At 34.7% G+C, this 20,801-nt stretch overlaps 2 protein-coding genes across 2 annotated transcripts; one reads left to right on the plus strand and one right to left on the minus strand.

Annotated features, from left to right (window-relative positions):
• The first annotated feature begins 385 nt into the window (after window positions 1-385).
• Window positions 386-5,773, plus strand: LOC110105297 (heterogeneous nuclear ribonucleoprotein 1). The gene is made up of 4 exons (XM_020834738.2): window positions 386-723; window positions 1,212-1,441; window positions 1,863-3,048; window positions 5,260-5,773. The coding sequence occupies exons 2-4, from the start codon at window positions 1,220-1,222 to the stop codon at window positions 5,274-5,276; spliced, it is 1,425 nt and encodes a 474-aa protein (XP_020690397.1). The 5' UTR covers window positions 386-723; window positions 1,212-1,219; the 3' UTR covers window positions 5,277-5,773.
• Window positions 5,774-15,667: 9,894 nt separating this feature from the next.
• On the minus strand, window positions 15,668-16,783 carry LOC110105296. Its single transcript, XM_020834737.1, has 2 exons — window positions 16,778-16,783; window positions 15,668-16,522 (listed from the first exon to the last, which is right to left on the minus strand). Exons 1-2 carry the CDS (start codon window positions 16,781-16,783, stop codon window positions 15,887-15,889), a joined length of 642 nt encoding a protein of 213 aa, XP_020690396.1. The 3' UTR covers window positions 15,668-15,886.
• Window positions 16,784-20,801: the final 4,018 nt, after the last annotated feature.

A 20,801-nucleotide genomic window follows, 5' to 3' on the forward strand; every position in this document is an offset into this window, starting at 1 on the left:
CAGAAAAATAAAATATTTAGGTAAATAGAAAAATGAAGAGTTAAAAAGACTCGGGTTTTATAGCAGTATAGCGCCTAGACAACTTCTGCTTCTCTGTCAGCTCTGTCAAGAATGAGGAGCGGGTAGCATAGGACTTCTCCTTCCTCCTCCTTCAGCTCACCGTTCAGATGGATTTGCAGCCGCTCTTCCTCGCCTTCCTCCTCTTCTCGTTCCTCGGCGGTGGAGCACCTGATCTCACCTCCGACCGTGAAGAACATAATTAAAAAAAAAATTCATATAACCCACTCTTAATATAGGATAAAGAACATATGTTGTTGTTATAATAAAAAAATAATAATAATAAAAAGCTGTCCCAAACTAAGGCTTTAATCAAATCCGTCGAAACCAAACGAGCGCTCTACATCCCAATCCCAACAGCTAATCTTAAGAGGATGATACCATTTACCGCAATCCCCCGCCCATCTTCTTCTTTACACAAATCTCATTCTCTCTCTTCTTTATATACCGATTTGCGGTTCTTCTGCTAGAAATCGAGAGGAGGAAACAAAACGACGGAAAGAAAAACAAATATTAAAATTTGCTGAAAAATTCGAAGAGAGAGGGAGGTGAAGAAGTTGATGAAAAGCTCCTCTGATCAGCGGATGCCGATTCCCAGATCTTAGCGAGAAAGGAGAGAGAGGGGATTCCCTCTCCCACATCCGAAGGCGGAACTGTGATCGAACGGTGAGCGTTTTGCAACCAAGTTCATCTTTTCAGCTTCATATTTTGATTCAATAGATTTGCAGTTTAGTTTGGATTGAACTGAGTTTCTTTCCGATCCGAGAGGGATCCTTGTTTCAACCTTTTTTCATTTTCATCTTCTGCATTTGTGTAACTACTTTGTGCTTCCATTTGTTTGATGTGTTGGTTCGATGATGAGCATCTATTATGCGAAGAAAACGATCAGGAGTAGAAATGATTGGATTGTGTTGTATGGGTCCTCGGTTTTTATGATTTTGATTGTTTGTTTTGGGTTGGATCTAGTTATCCTCATTTAGTGATAGAACTTGTTCAAAACAATTTGAGAAGAATAGATCAATGTGTTAGGCAGCAATCAACTGTAACAAATAAAGAAAATGAGGATCCATTAAGCCGGGCTCCTGGTTGGGTTGAAACTAGTGATGATGGTGCTGATGTTTGTTTGATTGTGCATTCTGAATTGGAAATTGCAGGTAGGAGAATGGAGTCGGATATGGGGAAGCTTTTCATCGGCGGCATTTCGTGGGATACCAATGAGGCCCGCCTACGGGAGTACTTCGAGAACTTCGGCGAAGTTTTGGATGCAGTAATCATGAAGGATAGGACAACTGGCCGTGCCCGGGGCTTTGGATTCGTGGTCTTCTCAGACCCCGGTATCGCGGAGAAAGTTGTCATGGAGAAACACCTAATCGATGGCAGGATGGTAAGTACATTTCGATCTCATTTGGTTTCTGTTATGCATCAAATCATGTTATTAGATTTAGAAATGAATTTGTTTTATGTAATCAGCAAAAATAAAAATAAAAAATCTAAACACAACATCAATCTTGTGGAGATTCATCAAAATTTAAGTCTTTGATCCCTTTCGATTTGCTCTTCTTCTGAAAGTTGAGGATCATCTGATTTTATTATTTTAGATCAGAAAAAATTTATGTCAGAATATCTTGTACAATTTTGATCAAGATCAAGATGAGCCTTAAAATTATTAAATTTATTTTTAGATTAATGTTACAAATAAAAAATTCGTAGCATTTCTATTGGAATATCTTGAGCAAATTTTTTTTTTCTTTTAGAACCCGTTTGAATGTAATACCAGTTCTTAATTGATGCATAATGCATAACAGGTGGAAGCGAAAAAAGCTGTTCCCAGGGATGATCAATGTTTACTTAATAGAAACAGCGGCTGCGGCAGTATCCAAGGTTCCCCTGTTCCTGGTCGAATCAAAAAGATATTTGTGGGAGGTCTTGCTTCAACAGTAACAGATTCAGACTTCAGAAAATATTTTGAGCAGTTTGGAACAATCAATGATGTTGTTGTCATGTATGATCACAATACTCAGAGGCCAAGAGGGTTTGGTTTCATAACTTTTGACTCAGAAGATGCTGTAGATAAGGTACTGCGTAAAACCTTCCATGAACTTAATGGAAAGATGGCGGAAGTCAAAATAGCCGTTCCTAAAGAACATTCAACAGGGCCTATTGTGAGGTTACCAATTGGGGGATTAAACTATGGACTAAATAGATACAATCAGGAGTATAATCCAAACTCTATAGGAAGCTATAGTATGAGAATGGATGGTAGATTTGGGCCATTAGCAGGTGGAAGAAATGGGTTCCCTCCTTTCAACCCTGATTATGGAATTGGATTGAATTTTGAGCCTGGGATGAGCCCAACATACAGTGTAAGTTCAAATTCCAACAATGGCCTTAGTTATGGAAGGGCCTTGAGCCCATATTATAGTGGAAATTCGAACAGATTGGGCAGTCCTATTGGGTATGGTAGAGGTAATAGCAGTCCTGGTTCAGCATTTAGCTCAGTAGCTCGAAGTCTACTGGGCAATGTCGGACTTAACTACAGCACCAACAACACTACAGATTCAAACTCTTTCATGATCTCAGGAATTGGGAACCTTGGTGGATTTGGCAATAGTGGCTTGAGCTGGGCTGACTCATCCTCTCGTCTTTCGGCGAGTGGCATAAACAGTGGAGGTTTTACTGGGAATCCAAATTATGGAAGTGGACAGAATAGTTTTGGTTTGGTCGCTGGAAGTTATGGAAGAAACAATGGCACAGGCCCATTCAATACATCCCTTGCGACAACAGCCAATGGTTATGAAGGGAACTATGCAGATTCATATGGTGGAGGTTCAAATTATGAAGATTCTACTTGGCTGTCAGCATCGTCTGATCTTGATGGTTCTTTTCCATTTGGTTATGGGCTTGGAACTGCAGCTTCTGATGTCGCATCTAAGGGTGGTTCAACTGGTTACATGGGTGGTTATACTGTTTCAAATAGGCAGATGAATAGAGGTAAGAGGTTCCTCCTACTAACTAAATTTGTAGGATTTCAGGTGGCATTATTGTTTTTGTATATATATATATATATATATATATATATAATGAACTCCACTTAATATATGCAAGTATAGGTGCCAAATCAAGTAATAAAATGATAGAATAGATGTCTAACTCATGACAAAGTATGCTTTCAAGCAATCAACTACTACTGTTTATTCCAATTATAAATGTGTTATATGATTTTATGTCATTACTCTTAGATGCTTTTACTTTCTTTTAATAATGTTTGATATCTAATATTATGGTAAAATAATGCTTGAATAACATTACTATATGAAACAGACTCAGAAATTTAGTCTATAAATGCAATTTTTATATGAAAGGGTAACTTTTTGACGCACTATCACAAATTGTTGAGCATCTTATACAGTTGACTTACTAGCGCTCTCTTTGAGGACTCATGTTTATCATTAGCCTTCTTACCATTTGAGGACTTCTTTATGAATCCTTAATTTGGAATCAATCCTATTGAGTAATATATGAGGTATAAATCAAATTTTTATAAATTCTTTTTCATCATCTTTTGCCTATTTATGCTAAATTTATCCCTTTTCCTTCTTAATTGTTCAACACTAAATTTATCTGCCTATTTAATTAGTGCATTTTCTACTTTTTGTTGTATGTGCCCAAAAGTCTATTTCAATCACCTAATCTTCTGAAGTTCTTACTCCAACTATTTCTTTTTCATTTATTAATTTATCTTTTCTTATCATCAAACACTTTGATCCATACATTTTATAAACCTAATTGCAGTGTTTTGAATTTACCTGATTGACTTGAAATATCTACTTGATCTTATATCCAGTTTGTTGACCTAACTATCCTACTTTGGTTCAGTTCTAACGCAAATGATCCAAATGCATAGTTTAGTCCATTTCTAAACCAATTGGCAGGTACATTTAACTATACCCACATTGGACTGCCATACAAACTTTTGATAGGTTTTTATTCAGAATGAAGACTATAACAATGAAGAAATTATCTTCAATGGACTAATGGCCTAGTTATCAGTTCTGAGCACAGGGGCGAAACCCCTTTAGGGTCTTTATTATAAAAAAAAAATCTTTATTATAAAGTTCTTTAGGTATTTTAGTCTTTATTACAAGAGTTTTTGGGCAATTGCCCCCCCTAAAACTTTTAAAATATTATGATCTTTAGGCAATTGCCCCCAACAAATAGTAAAGAGCATTCATCTTTTTATTTATTAATTTGAATTTCAAAAATATCCTTACAATAAAAATTTGTTCCAGGGGCGCTGCCCCCTTGCACCCCCGACAGTTACTTATAAGTTTGCCCCCTTGAAAATTACCCCCCCAAAAAAAAAAAAAAAAAAATTAAGGCTGGTTCTGAGTCAGATTCTGCCGCCAAACCCTTGAACCAACTATTCAAGACTTCCTTTCGAAATCATGGCAAGACATGAGAATTCAACTTAATTTTTGAGTTTTTTGAGAGGAACTTTGAATGAAGAAACCCCAATAACATTACCTGGAATTTAGTTTGTAAAGATCCAAGGCAAGCAAATCATGGGATGTAAACATGGTCTGTTCTCGCAACTCTTTGATCCAAAGTCAATCATTGTTGCCAAACTCTTTATTAGAAGTTTTCTGTATCTAGGAGGGGTAATGTACCATTGATATTTGAGTCAATGGAAAATTATCAACCTACTTAATAAAATTCTATAATTACAGTGAACTCTAATGGATTCTTGGCATGTCATCCTATCTCAAAATTACCTATTTCTTAAAAATAGTTAACTTTTCAACAACGCAATGCAAGTTCAATGAAAGAGCTTCATGGCTGCATAATATAGTGGATGCATGGATCTTTATGCTGACAAAGTGGTAAGATTCTTGCGTGTGTTCATTCTGTTAACTATGTTCTTATCGAGATAGAGCATATTTAGGCTTTGTTTGGGACAGTTTTTTATGTTACTTTCTAAAACAGTTTTTCAGTGCAAAAATTTTTTGAATTAGAAAATTTTACACTCAAAAGCTGTTTTATGAAGCAGTGTGAAAGCTGTTTCAAACGAAGCCTTAGTATGAAAATACATAGAATTTTTATTTGCTTTTGTGCACTGAAATTTTGACTTTATTCTACCATAGAGAGAACTTGTATTTAATGGATTAATCCTAACATTTTTTTGTTGATTTCTTACTTCTTCAGGAGTTGCTGCCTTGTAAGGGTTTCATTCCTTTGGTGTCAGATCTTATAGTAGGTGAAGAATTAAGAAAAAAAACAGGAGCATGACTGAAATTGACAAATGGTCAGTAAATTATTTAGAGCTAACCAAAGAGTTAGTTCCATAAATTCAAATTCGGTTTCCATTTATATAGGATTTTGTCCAAGATTTGAGATTTGAGTTCAATTCTACAATTTAGGTTTAGTTTGGGACAGCTTCTTTGATGCTTTCTAAAATAGCTTTTTAATACAAAAATTTTTTGAATTGGAAATTTTTGTACTAAAAAACAGTTTTATAAAGTAGCAAAAAAGTTGTACTAAACGAAGCCTTAGTGTAGACTTTCCTTTCTTTGTGCATTTGTTGAAATGTAAAACCAGATTGAGGAATGTATTCAGAAGATTGTTTCATTTTATGCAAGTTATAAGAGTGATAGACACTTTTTTTCCATTAATAAGGGAAACTTCTATACTTCCTGGCAGGTATCTGTTTTGCCAGTTATTTGATTCTTTCTTTTTTTTTTACTTGAGATTTATAAGTGATGTGACATTGCTATACCCTGAAAGTTTTCAGGGAAAGACTTGATCCCTAGGAATAAAATACTTAAATATTTTGATTTGTTCTTATTGAATTCCTGATTTCAAGAAACTTTACTCTTCATTTCTTATAGGTTTGATGCCTCTCTTTGTCAGCTTTATTTGTTTTAAGATTCCTTTAGATGATTCTCAACCTTTATTTCCTAACAATGTTAAATATACTTGTAGTTACAACTACTTGGTTTCCTATTCAATGCTTTTAGGTATTGAAGGTGTGATAGGCTGTGGTTCTAGTGCTCCTTGTGTGGTAATATTCTTTTCTTTTCTCTCTGTTGTGTTCCCTTCCTTTTCCTTTTAGGTGATTGAAACATCATGGAAAGACTTCTATATATTATTCCTTCATGTTTATTAGCCATTTCTAAATGTTGTTTTTTTTTTTTTTGTGGGGGGGGGGGGGGGGGGTTAGCAGGTAATAGGGAGATTTTTTTATTGCGTTTACCAAATATTGTGTAATTGAAAAATAGTTACAAGTGAAAAAAATGAAAACCTATAAGAAAGAAAAGAAAAACTTCCAAAACGAAAGCCAAAGAAACAAAAAGTTACAGTTTCAGTTGAACAAGCGGACTAGTTCAAGCGATGGGGGGAACCAAAATTGGGCTCAGGGTATTGCAAAGAGAGTCAGACTTCTCCCTAGTTCTAGAGGAAGAATCACGAAGAGATCACATAGGCGTCCAGATGATGACCACTGCCATCCGAGGGGGTAACACGGTGAAATATTGACATCATTGCCCACAGAAGCCTCCAACCGGACAACTCCACGAAGATTTGAATTGAGCACAGCAAAACGGGCTTTGAGATCATCAAAATGTTTCCATCTCCTCACTTTGAGGAGGATAGCTTGTCAAATGATAAAACAGACCCTGGAAGGACTATTCCAAACATTTTCGAAGCGCCGCAAGTTCTATTCCTTCCATAAAAAGTAAACATAGCAACAAATAACAAAAAAGCAGAAAACCTTTTCCTAGCCAGAAAAAACTTGAAAACCATCAATGAAATCAAATGTCTGCAGCAGGGTCGGCCTGAGGAGGAAGCCATCCAGCTCAAGCAATAGTTTGGAGATAACAACAAACGAAAATTCACAACCAAAGAACATATAAAAATGAGATTCGCGACCCTCTAGGCAAAACGAACAAGCAAGATTGATATCAATCGATCTAACAAGAAGTAAATATGCACTTTTCAACCGGCCTAAAATTGTCATCCAAGCATAAGAAGAAAATCTTAAATAATGATGTTTATGCTAGATAAAATTGTACAAACTAACCTCCTCAAAACTACCATAGAATTTAGAGTAAAAAGTAGAGAAAAAAGGATTTTGTAAGCCATCCCAAGACAAAATTGGTTGCTCACAAATGAAAATACCAGAGACCTCAGAATGAAGCAGTTTAAGAAAAGTTGTGGGGAGACCCCAATGATTGTTGTTAAGATAGCTATTGACAAATAGCAACTCAAGCCTAATGGTAGGAAAAATATCATGTAGAGACTTCCCGTTACACCAAGGGTCATAAGCCATAGAGAAATTGCAATTAGTTGAAATAGTCATAGAAATCGAGCTTTTAACAGTCTGAGCAGTAGAACATATCCTCTTCCGAAATTTAGAAGCATTAGACGGGAGAGGCTTCCAAGGGGATAAATACTTAGATTTAAACCAGGAAATGGCCAAACTATCCATAGTAAAAACTTCCACAAAAATGAGCAATATCGAGGCCACCCAATTGTCTAGGAAGAGCAGTTTTGTACCAAGATATTAAAAGAAGTTTCCTTTCAGAGATCCGACCATGAAATAAGAACTTAGAGCAGAGTCTCGAAATAACTTTATAGTAAGCCTAGGGGAAGATGGATCCTTTGATCCAATAAGCAATCGTGTTTGCAATAGTGAATATTAAAAATTGTACTCTACCTACAAAAGAGAGAATCTTAACTTTCCAACCATCAAGTAGAGTAAGAATTTTACTCAGTAGTAGTTGGAAGTGAGTGGAATTGAGCCGAGAGGAGGAGATAGGGATACCCAAGTATTTGAGAAAAGAGCTCACACGAGGGATACCCAAAATATCACCGATCATTTTTCGGATTTAGAATATTTTTAGAGAAGAGGATATAACTCTTAGACGGGTTGATGAATAGACCCGAAGCATTAGCAAAAAGGGAGAGAGTGTTGGCTAAGCAGGAAGCATTAGTAGGGGAGGAGTCTCCAAAAATTAGGACATCATCAACGTAGAGGAGATGATTAATGGTGCAACCATTAAGTTGAGGGCCTAGAGGGGGTGGGGGTTAGAATGGAGCAGGCAGCAAGAAAATCCATCTATGACAATACAAAAAAGTAACAGGGATAAGGGACATCCATGACGTAGACCCGAGGAGGAACTGAAGAAGCCATTGAGGGAGCCATTGATACAAATTGAGAAATAAACATTGGAGATGTATCCTTTCATCCATTTAATAAATTTATCCGAAAAGCCCTTCTGCCTCATTCTATGAATGAAAAAATCACGGGACACATAATCGAATGCCTTTAGAATATCCAATTTAGCACAGAAGCTATTACTAGAAGAGTTGAAGCCTTTGAGAAGCTCAGAAGCTAATAGAATATTATCAGTAGAACACCGCTTATGAATAAACCCTGTCTGACTTTCATGAATAATGAGAGGCAACACTTGTTTCAGTTTATTAGCTAACAGCTTAGCCATAATCTTATACAGCACATTGTAGAGAGAAATAGGCCTATAATCAGAAATGGAAGACACATGAGCTCCTTTAGAAATTAAAGTGATTACTGTGGCCCTAACCCCTCTAGGTAAAAAATCAGAATTATAAAAATCCATTTTTATTCATTATGGTAGCATTTTCACTTTTATTTATTAAATAATCATCTTGATTATCAATTAAAGGCAGAAATGTTTCGATTCAAGCTAATTCAATCTCAGCATTAGCATATACAAGCTGATTCGAAATTAGCATAGGATTCGGGCCAATTCAATTCCAAATTGCTCGAATTGAATGAACTCGAATTTGAATTGAGCGAGCTCAAAATGAACTATTTTTTATATTTTTATGAATTTTAAAGTTTATTTACATGGGGTAAATTTCAAAATAGTTTTCCAACTATTCGTATTTGGTTAATTTAGTCCTAGAATAACACATTGCTTTAATTTAACCCATCGGTTATACAAAATTGATTCAAAATTTTCTTTTGGGGCTAAATTATGATCAATTTTATATAATCGATGGATAAATTAAGATCAATTTTAGATCACAATTATAACTTAAGAAATTATTTTGGATTAATTTCTTATAATCGATAGGCTAAATTGGAGAAATATGATACTCTCAGATTAAATTAATCACACATGAATAGTCTGTGAATTATTTAAATTTTTTTTATATATCTATGTATTGATCCGAATAAAGATGAATTTATTCAAACATATGAAATAATAATAATAATAATAATAAAGCATAAAAAGACAGTTGCTTTTTGACATAGATAAAAATCTTGACAAAGTCTGTGTTTTGAGTATGTGAATGTCATCATAAAGATTTGTCCATTCAATTAAATATTTAAATCAATAGATCTTCCAAATGGTGAAGGAAACAAGCCTTATTATTATTGTATAAAACTATTAATAATTTTTTTTAATATTGAAGCATAAAAAATTTATATTTAATAAATTAGGATTTTATTATTTTATTAAATAAATATTGATTAATTCAAGTTTTAATACTTTGGATTTCTCTTGAAATATTGGCATTATTATTAATTTAGCCATAAATTTTTGTATAATATCATATAATGATTTCATAATAGAGAGAGAGAGAGAGAGAGAGAGAGAGAGAGAGAGTAAACAAGTTTAATAAAATTATAATAATACAGCCAAAGATATCATGAACATATGGCATAAGATTAGCGTGAGTTGTCTCTTTTTGTAAAATAGGTTCAACCATTATCTTTGCATGGAAAATTTTAAATTTACACTCCCTTTGCATGAATAAATGAAATTTTGTAGATTTATATCCAAACAATCCTAAATTTTATGATTATAACCTTTTTTTTCTTGTTTTACTTGGTTTTTATCCTCAAATAAAGTGTATTATTATCAATGATCACAATAGTTTATTTCATCACTCTTTGGGAAGAGCTTATATTTTTACTCTTAGAATTCATTTTGGATTTCTAGTAATCGATAAGAAAATATTTAGCCTTTTTTTTATAATGGAAGTAGATTATAAAACTGAATAATTATAAATTTAAATATTTTTATTATTATTTGTTGAGTTTTATTCATTTAGTAGTTGCTCGCTCATTCAAAAAGAAAATTAACTCGATTTCTCTTTCTTTTGAACGCATTCATTTTGAAGGAAATCTTCTTTCAAGCTATCAATAAATGATCCAACACAGACCCAACTCGAAAAATTTGATTCAAGTTCAACAGATTAAATTTTTTACTAGGTTCAGGTCTGAAGTCTTAACTCGATTGAATTTCAGATTAGGTTGAATTTCTAAATCAACCTGATCTGAAATTCAAAATTGATCGAATTACGGACTATTTGGATTTGGCTTAGACAAATAGTGTTGGGGTTAAATGAGATATGCTCAAGTTAAATAGGTAATATTAATTAAAAAAAAAACTATAAATTTCATATAAAAAATGGGGTTAAGTGGTCGGGTTCAACTTCGACAAGTTTAGGTGAAGTTCATTTCAATTTAGACATTTTGCCTCACATAATAAACATCGAGTCAATCATATTTGAATTAAGTCAACTTTAGATCAAATTCTTAACCTGTCAGCTCAAATAGACACCCCACTCATTTTGTTATTTAATATATTAGCTAGAATCTAACTTTACTATCCTACTTTGGGATAAATTATTATATCCGGAGATCGGACACAGAGAACCGTTTGATTTTGTCTCGTGTTTGTAAAGTGCAGTTCACTGTGCTTTTTGATAAGGAAATTGGATAAGTAGCTAGCCTTATGGATAAGTCGGCTCATGTATGCAGTGCACTACCCACTAACACTGCTATCACAGTGCACGGCTGTTTAGCTCACCGTTTGATCACTGTTTGTGTATCACAGCCGTTGGGTATTAACCAATCGGGCTATATATCTCATGTACTGTAGCAGTGAAGTCGGGTGAAGGAAATGAGAGCAGCTGAGCTCTTTCTGATAGTCTTCCCTGTTATGCTCTGTTTTGCTTTCATCTTTCTTTTCCTTGCTAAAGCTTTAATGCAGGTACACCAGTTTATCACTTTTACTATTCACAGAGACGAAGTTCTCTGTGTCCGATCTCCGCACATAATAATTTCTCCTACTTTGAAGGATTTCTAATCCTTTTTTAAAATTCTCTCAAGTCATTTATATATTTCAAGTGATAATTTTTTTCTAACATGATCACATTGATATTATTATTATTCTGGTCATTTAAACACTCATTTGAATTGTTAGCAACAATTCAATTTCCTCACACAGTAACACTAAAGTTCTTTTCAGAAATAAAGAAAATAAAATTATCATTATTTTATGAAATTTCTTTTATCAAATATATCTTAATCTGCCTTATTTTCTCTCTATTTATTTTTTTCATATTTAGTTATTTTTCACCATTTTCTTCATCTCCTAATTTTTATTTCAATTAAATGGCAGATCATATATATATTTACCTTTAAAAGATTAATGTCAAATGAAGGATAATTTAAAAATTATGCTAAATTAAGAAGCATAATTTTTTTTGTATAATGTACATAATTATTTTAGAAAAAAAGAGTAAAAATTTTATAATGCATAAATAAATTTTTATAATGTACATAGTTAATGTACAAAAATCTGGTGTCCACAAGCGAACAATTGAAACTAAATAATAGGATTAGATCTTGTTAGAGGTCTGTAGATGATGGTGCCAATTGGCAGTGATGGTCATCGATGAGAGATGATGGTGGTCGTTAGTGGAGCTAACTGATGGTGGTCTTTGGTAGCAGCGAGGGCTAGAAAATGCAAGGGAGCTCTCCTCTTCCCTCTACTTTTGGACCTCCTTTATATAGAGAATGACGCTCTATTTATAGATTTTTTTTATATTAACATTTTGATAAACTTTGCCAGAATCCAAAGCACTCCATCATACGATCATTTGATTTCTTGGATCATGAAGCGTTTTATTTTAAAGAAAAAAAAAAACGCTTCATGATCCAAGAAATCAAATAATCATGAAGCGTTTACTAAACAATAAAGTGTCTTAATAATGTCAAAATTGAGTGATCTTGGGTTCATTGGATTCGTCTCATAAAGCCGCTTGATTTGACCATAAGCGTACTGAGTTTGAAAATCATTTAGTCATCCAATCAATATTTGAAATTTCCAACTACACTTCAAGCATTTGATTTGAACTCATTTAAGCTCAGTTTGAACCACTTTTGGTATTGTCAAATTCGTCCTGTTGAGACATTTAATTCGACTATAAATTTGATGAAATTTAATTCTAAAAATTTTCAATTTAAATTTTATCTTACCACTTGTGCCCATCACACCATTTTTTTTTTTTTTTTTTTTTTTGTAAGATTAAAGTAGGTGCACTATATATGTCATAAATTAAAAAAATCAAATGATGATGTGATGAACAGTACAGTCAACAAGATATTAGTGGTTAGCCATATTGTCGTTGGAAGTACGCTAATTATTGTTGACATAAACGAAAGGATCTCTCTCCCTTCACAATTCTTTTTGAAGGAACCTCATTAATAACAATGATTATGATCTTTATTTGTATTTTTTTTTCATCAAAATTGGGATAATCTAAATATCATATAGTATGTTTACTATTTAAATTTCATCAATCTTACCTCTCTATAAATAATATATTTATTTATTTATTGAGGTATTGTCTGCTTTAACCTGATAGACATCGCAATTCTTTTATATGTTACATTATCCCGAAAGATAAGTTTAAGTTACTAATGAAACTCTAGTTATACATCAAAGGACATATTTACATTTAAGAGTTCGGCTTTATTATTGATGCGTGCTAGAAAATACGTGGCGGTAGAGTTTGTAAATTCGCGTCCAAGCGTTGCACGTATATTTAACACACAAACAGGAAAATAAAAGAACATCGGGATTTGTACGTGGAAAACCCAAAAAGAGAAAAACCACGGGGCCTTGCCCAGTTGTAAAATTCCACTAGCGTTTTTTGTAAATTACAAGAAACTGATTCGTCCCGCAAATTGGGACGATCAGATTACAACTTGAAACAAATTTACAAAGTTTTGCAGAAACCCGTCGTTTCCCGAAATCCGGCAGAGTTCCGGCGTATTCAGACGGCAGGAAGATCTCTGGCGGTGGTCGAGGAGGAGAGGAATCGCCTTTTCCCCTTTTCCTTCTTCTTCTCTTCTTCTTCTCTCTCTTCACTTGAGTCCCCTTGGTGTAGAATAAGAGCTCTATTTATAGTTTTTCTGGAGTGGCATATCCCGTAAATAGGCGTGAGATCAGGGGCGAATTGGGAGTATTTTGAATGGACGGCCGATATCGAATCCTTTGATCATGCACCGTTCGTTGGACATTTGAAGGCCTTAATGAAGTCAGAATTCGGCGATCTTGGGCTCGTTGGATTCGTCTCGTCGAGCCGTTCGATCCGAGTATAAGCTCGTCAAAATCGGAGACCGTTTGGTAACTCAAATTGCGGTTTGAACCTTCCAACAGCGCTTTGAGCCCTTGATTCAGACTCATTTGGGCTCGGATTGGGTTGATCTTGGTGTCGTTGGGTTCGTATTTCTGAGACGCTCAATTTGACTATAAGCTTGCTGAAATCGGAGTTTGGGGGCTCCCAAAATTAATTTTTGAAGTTTCCAACTAGCTTTTGCCTCGAGATTCGTGCCCGATCAAGATAATTTTTGGAGTATGTATCAATTATATATGCATTCATATATTTTCATAGATTAATATTAAGCTAGGGGTGTCAAAACAAGTTAACGGATCAGGTTTGAGTTTGAACCAATGTTTACTGGATATGAATCCAGTCAACCTAAACTTGATCTGTTTAATAAAAAGTTGACTCAAATCGACCCGTTGGCTACACGGATGCCCCGATAACCTATTTTGATTAAAGAAATAAAAAATTCTAACTTGTTTGCTATAGAGTTTACATTAATTGATAAAAAATAAGAAAAACACACAAACAAGCAAGAGCATGCAAGAGGGAAAAAAAACAACAAAATGGGTCACCATTGGGTCAAAATCGAATTTGTGAGTTAACCCAAACCCGATCCACAAATTAAATGGGTCAAAATTTCAAACCCGACTCATTTATTAGATTGGTTAGCCCGCACCCAAATTTTATAAGTCGGGCTGTTGGATTAGGTCATTTATTGACACCCCTATTATAAGCATTAAAACAACTAGGAAATGTAAACATAAACATATTTACATGCACCTTGATGCTCTCATGCATGCACATTTCATTTTAGGTCCACCTCAATTTAAATTTGATTCGTGCTGAACCTAACTCGTTAACAAGCTCGTAGATTTCTGAATCGATGACAAAGTAAACAAAATTTAATCTAATTTTTTAGTCATCTTTATGGTTTGAGTCAAATTCACAACACAAAAATAACTTTATAAAAGTAAAACAAGAAGAAAAAAAAATTGATCTTTCAACTTCATATGTCCACTTCACTTACTACATGGCAAAAGCTCCAAAGCATGAAATTATTCACTTTCAAACTTACCATAAAAGAAATAAAAAGATCATAATCATCTCTTGCATTATACATCAGGAAAAAATATTTTATTTATTTATTTATTTGAATTTTCTCTAGCAAGTCTTCCTCACCTTTTCCCAAAAGTCTTGAGATAAGGAGAATACTTTAGAATCTTGTAGAGAATAGGTCTAGAGGCTGACTACTGACTAGTCATATAAATATTACATAATGAAGAAACCATACAGGCAAAGAAATCAAGAAGACTTTGCACCCAAAAAGTGAAAATTTATTATTTCATAGGACTACTTAGTCATATTTCCCATTTGCCAATGCTTGGTTAGAAGAAAAGAAATTGCATTTTCTAGAAGAAAGCTAAGGATTTCTGGGCTTCTCCACCAGAATAATGCAGAAAAAAATGAATTCCTGCAGTTCATTTCAAAGCAATGATGAGAGTTCAGCATAAGGCATGGGTGAGCTAGAAACAATTTGAGGGAGGTAACATAATAAAATCAAATTTTGTTAACTGAAACTCTAATCTAGATCACATTAGTTGAAAGCCGGCGAAACACCGGCGATAAGTTGGCAATGCCTTCTATGATTCATCCAAGTCCAAATGGAAAATGGCTAGATAAGTCGATTCGAGCATGCTTTCTTCAACTATGTTATGCAGGAGCAATCCTAGGCCTTCATGCCCTTTACAAATATTGAGGCTTCGTTTGAGACGGTTTTCTTACTGCTTCTTAAAGCAGCTTTCTAGTACAAAATGCTTTAAGAACTAGTATGACAGCCGTCCCAAACGAAGCCTGAATGATCTATTTGCAATCTCTTTATTATTTCAGGTATTGACATATAGCATCACATATAAGAAAGCACAATAGATATTACAAGTAATAAGAACAAAGCACTAATTGCGCTTAAATATTCAGAAAACATGAAACAATGATATTTAATGGCCAGCTGATCAACTAATATAGGCTTCGTTTTGGACGGCTTTCTTTCTACTTCTTAAAGCAGCTTTCTAATTTTTGTACTAGAAAGCTGCTTTAAGAAGTAATAAGAGAAACGTCCCAAACGAAGCCATAGTATACAAACAAAAAGAAGAAACTAAAAACATGTTAAACAACTGATTGCAAATGGCATTCATATCATGGTTAAAAGTAAACAGTTCATGAAACAAGTGATACATGATAGTAGAAGGAGCTAATGCTCAGCTTACTTTCTCATAACCTACTCAACATGCAAAAAAAGTGCATAGATTTCTGCATGATGTTCATAACAAGTTCAACTAGTACCTAATAGAAATCTGAAATCTCATCAGAGAAGATCCAGTAATTAGAAGAAAGCTCTGCTCCCATAGAAAACCCTGGGAGTACTTGTCTTCTCTGAAGCCTGTGGTTTCTTGTCAGAAGCAGGATCATTGTCATTACCGGCTTCACCACCGCCATTGTTATTCTCTATATCCATAGGAAGCTTCATCTTAGCTAATGACTCTGTAAATTGCTGCATGCTTTTCATGTACATGTCGACTATCTCCTGTTGTATCACTGGTTGCTCGGGCTCAAGATTGATCTTGATCAGAGGAAGAACATATGGCTTTTCTGCTGCATCAGGGGAACTGGTATCACCATCTGCAACTTCACTGGTTTTGTTTTTCTCAGTTGGAGATTCAGTAGTGCCTGATGGTTCTGAAACAACCTGAGAATTAGCTGCATTTGTCACAGTAGGCACATCAGCTGAACCACTACTTAAAGGAGAATCCTTATCCGCAACTCCAATGGCGATACAGCTATTGTCGGTCGAGAAAATCTGAACATTCCTTTCTTGGGCATCATTATCAGGGCAATCAACACGACATTCGCCGTTTTGAGACTCTGTATTGGGGCATGAAATCCCAAAGTATTCTGAAATCATCATCTTGTTTTCAGATACAATCTTCAAGTCAGGGAACTCTAAAGAGTAGAAGAAGACCTGCTCAGTTGAAGAAGAATTTGAAGTTTGTAAAGAAATATATGAAGATGAGTATGGAAGCTCACGGTGGGAGATCTGAAGAGAAAATTTTAGTCTAGAACATTATTGTTGTTGAGGAGTTGGAATCAAATGCTAAGGTAAATCAATTAGAGGAGGGTGAAATAGGTATGGACAGCACATGCTTGTTAATGGGAAGCAATCTGATGCAATAGAGGAGATCGTTATGTAGATCACTAATAAAGTAGAGGAAACAACTGGCATATTGGGTATGACATCTCCTCATGATAAATCTTTTTTTCTAGTAAATATGAATAAATTTGATGTTTTGAATGTGGAGGGTGTGGAAAAGGATGAGGTTGAGGTGAATAATAAAAGTCTTTGTGGTAGTGGAAACAATTGTGAAGGTGTTGTGGTTGATGGAGTTGGGGTTGGAAATTATGATAAAGGTGAGGGGGAAAAAGGTAGTGATGGGAGGGTGTGTATTATGGAAAAGGAGACTGTTTAATGGGGACTTGACTAAATGTAAGCTTGCAAAAGAACTCAGATCCTTAGGACCTATTAAAAATATTTCCCGTGGTAGAATTTTTGATGGGGGAGATAAGAAAAGAGATGAGGGCTATTCCCCCAAGAAGGTTTAATGGAATCCATTACCTTTTGGAATTGTAGAGGGTCCAAGAAGAAAGAGACCTCTCTTTATATGAAGGAATTTATAAAAGATTTTAAGGTTTTTTATTGCGGGGTTGGTGGAGAATAAAATCAACTCTTTTGATAGAGTTACCTTTGAAAGGATGATGGGTCCTGATTGGGATTTCTTCCTTATTACTTTAGAAGGGTTATCTTGTGGTATTATGATCTTATGGAGATAATATTTGGCATCCTTTTCTATGGTAAATAAATCATATCAATGCATTATAGGGGATCTTAATGTCTTCAATAAATGAGTGTGGATGATTACTACTGTATATGGGAGCAAGGAAGTTCATAAAAGAATATTATTATGGGATTGTATTTAGGAGTGTTCATATAGGAAAGTTCCTTCTATTATTGGTGGGGACTTTAATTGAATTTTGTCCCAAGAAGACAAAAATGGTGGGAGAAAGTTTGTATCTCTCAAGGTTCCATGGAGATGATAAAATTTATGAATGATAGTGATTATCATGAAGTTGGGGTAGTTGGTCCAAGGTATACTTGGTATAATAATAAAGTTGGAGGGGGAAAGATACTTGGAAGATTGGATAGGGGGTTGTTCAACTCATTGGCTATTAATAATAGTCAAATTGTTGTTGTGAGGCACTTAGCTAGAGTGGCTTCAGACCAAAGTCCAATTGTGCTGAAGATTTTTGAGTCGGGTATAAGGAAGAGGAGGTGAATTAAGTTTGAAGATGTTTGATTATCTGTCAAAACATCAGCTCATATTGTTTCAAATGGGTGGAAGAAGGCTTATGTGGGGGATGACATGGAAGTTCTAATTAAAAAATGTAAATGGACCTTAAAGGATTTGTTCTATTGGAGCATGTTCAAATTTAAGGAATTTTCCAAGGAGAAAGACAGATTGAAGGCAAAAATTTATCAACTTCAAGATGAGGAAGCTAGAGATGGCTAGTTGGATGAAGACAAATTATGGTTGCTTAAATCAAAGGTCAAAGAGCTGAATGTTAATCTTAATTATTTGAATACCTTGTGAAAGCAAAGAGCCAAAGTGAAGTGGATTGAAGATTGTGACTCTAACACTAAAATTTTTCATGCTTTTGCTAATGCGAGGATAAATGTGAATTGGGTTACTCAAGTGAAAAATTCAGATGGGTTCTTACTGAGAATCCAAAGGAGGTGGATGAAGTTTTTTTCAAATTCTTTCAAAACAAATGGAAGGATAGGGAGTGTTGTTTGGAGGATTAGCCAAGACCGTGGATGCTTTTGGAAGAAGAAGATAAAGCAATGTTGGAGAGGGAGCTTTCTATTCTTGAGATAAAGGAGATTATTATGAGGTTGGGTAATAATAAGGCTCTGTGTTGTGATGGGATAACCTATTCTTTCTTCAGAGCTTATTGGAATATCATAGTGGAGGATGTTTATAGAGTGGTAAAGCAATTTTTTATTTTGGGAAGTATGAGTAAGGAGTGGAAAGATACAATGGTTGTGTTAATTCCCAAGGCCTCTAATCCGTTAACTCCAGTTACTTTTCGTTCAATCGGCTTATGCAATTCTATTTACAAAATTGTGGCTAAGGTGTTGTTGAATAGATTAATGGTGGTTATTCCAAAGATTATATCTGAAGAGCGGGTGGCTTTTGTGAAAGGAAGAATGATCTCGGATCATCTTTTATTGGCTCAAGAGGTGTTCAACAAATTAAGGCATTCCAAAGCAAGCAATGGTTTTTTAGCTATCAAGTTGGATGTGAAGCAAGCATATGACAGTATGTGTTGGTTAACTCTCAAGAAGATGATATTAGACTTGGGATGCCCACTCAAATTTCTCAGCCTGGTAATGGATTGTGTCTCGGATCCCATATTTTCTATCTTGATCAATGGTTCCTGATCCAATTGGATTTAGGGGAGGAGTGGTTTTTGGCAAGGCTATCAACTCTCTCCATTCTTATTTATTTTATGCTCACAGCTGCTTTCCAATGCTTTTTTTAGTAGAGGATTGGATGTGGGTATTAAAATTTCTTTAAAGGCTCAAAGAATTTCACATCTTATTTATGCAGATGATTATTTTTATTTGTAGATGCTAAAGTGAGAAGTGTGAAGAAGGTAAGAAACATTCTCAGAGACTATTGCAATTGGACTGGTCAAAAAATCAATCATCAAAAATCTTCTTTGATTTATGGCAAATCAGTTTTGAGGAGGAGGAAGATTAAAATTTCAAGGATTTTGGGTTCCAAAATAGTGGAAGAATAGGAATACTTGGGAATTAGAATTGATCTAAGGAGATTAAGGAAGTGTGAATTCCAAATGTTATTGGATAAATCTATTAAAAAGCTGAATGCTTGTGGAAATAGATATATTTCCCTTGCCGGTAGATTGGTTTTGGTTAAATCTGTCTTTCTTTCTCTCCCTGTTTTCCTCATTTTGCATTCTCTTATTCCTTTGAGGACTTTGAAGGAGTTTGAAAATCTATGTAGAGAATTTATCTGGAATAAAAGTGATGGAAGCCATGGGATTCATTATGTGGCATGGGATTTGCTCTGTAAATTGAAGCAATGTGGAGGATGGGGAATTCAATTAACATTATCAAGGATAGGGCCTCTAAGGGCAAAGTTTGCTTGGAAGCTATTGCAAGACCCGTCTACCTTGTTGAACTGGAATTTACTAGCCAAATATGGAGAAAGATGGTGGAACAATGATGATTTTAAAGGTGGTTCTTCTTCTTGGAAGATCATTTCTAATGGGTGGAAAGCTCTCAGAAATTTTTTAAGGTGAATGGATCTAACATTAATGTATTGAAGGATGTTTGGATTATGGACAAGAGATTACTTAAATGGGAAACCTTTGTTGGAATTTATGATGAAAATATAACTCTTGATTTTTTCATTCAAGATGGAAGATGGGACCTTGCTAAACTCAGCTTGTACTTTGGTGAAGAACTGCTGAAATTGATAAGTGGAGTGCAGATTTTTCATACTTTACATGAAGATTATATGGAATTAAAGCTTAGAATGACTAGTAAATCTATCTTAGCTTTATTAGTGGAAGATGGCTTCAAGGAATTGAAGGATGTGGATCTGGTTTCATGGGTTCACAAATTAAAATTAAATGCTCAGGTGGAACTTGCAAAGATGCTATTCCAACTGAAGACTTTCTACATAGGAGAAGATTATTTGAAACTTTTTTGTGTCCAATGGGTTGTGGTGTGATTGAAGATGTCAATCATGTTACTACTAAATGTTCAAAGATTTGGAAGGTGATTGATGTACTGAGAAGTTGGGGGTTTAGAATTCCCAATTTCAGAGATTGGAATGGTTGTTTGCAAGGTCTTAAGAGGTTAATTGATTCAAATTTGCTCATGATAAGGATCTATTTAACATTATAGTGGTTTGTATGGAGCAACAGAAATAAGGTGAAGCATGGTAAAACTAAATACAACAATGTGATTATTGTGGTTTCAGTTCTCGGTTTTGTTACCTCAGCTAAACAGAGTTTAATCCTCTCTGACCACTAGGTTGCTAATCATTCCATTGAATTTTCTTCAGATAAATGGAACCTCCTCCACCCGTGGGTTAAAATTAACATTGATGCTTCACTTAAAGAGAACAATGAGGTTGGAATTGGAGGTATTATTA

Source organism: Dendrobium catenatum, unplaced genomic scaffold (genome assembly GCF_001605985.2).
Source record: "Dendrobium catenatum unplaced genomic scaffold, ASM160598v2 fragScaff_scaffold_716, whole genome shotgun sequence".
Classification (NCBI taxonomy): domain Eukaryota; kingdom Viridiplantae; phylum Streptophyta; class Magnoliopsida; order Asparagales; family Orchidaceae; genus Dendrobium; species Dendrobium catenatum.

Bases quoted from the DNA above. Each gene is read 5' to 3' on its own strand.
- LOC110105297 (XM_020834738.2), top strand. From the start codon at position 1,220: ATGGAGTCGGATATGGGGAAGCTTTTCATCGGCGGCATTTCGTGGGAT. The intron at 1,442-1,862 runs GTAAGTACATTT...AATGCATAACAG, and splicing joins ACCTAATCGATGGCAGGATG to GTGGAAGCGAAAAAAGCTGT.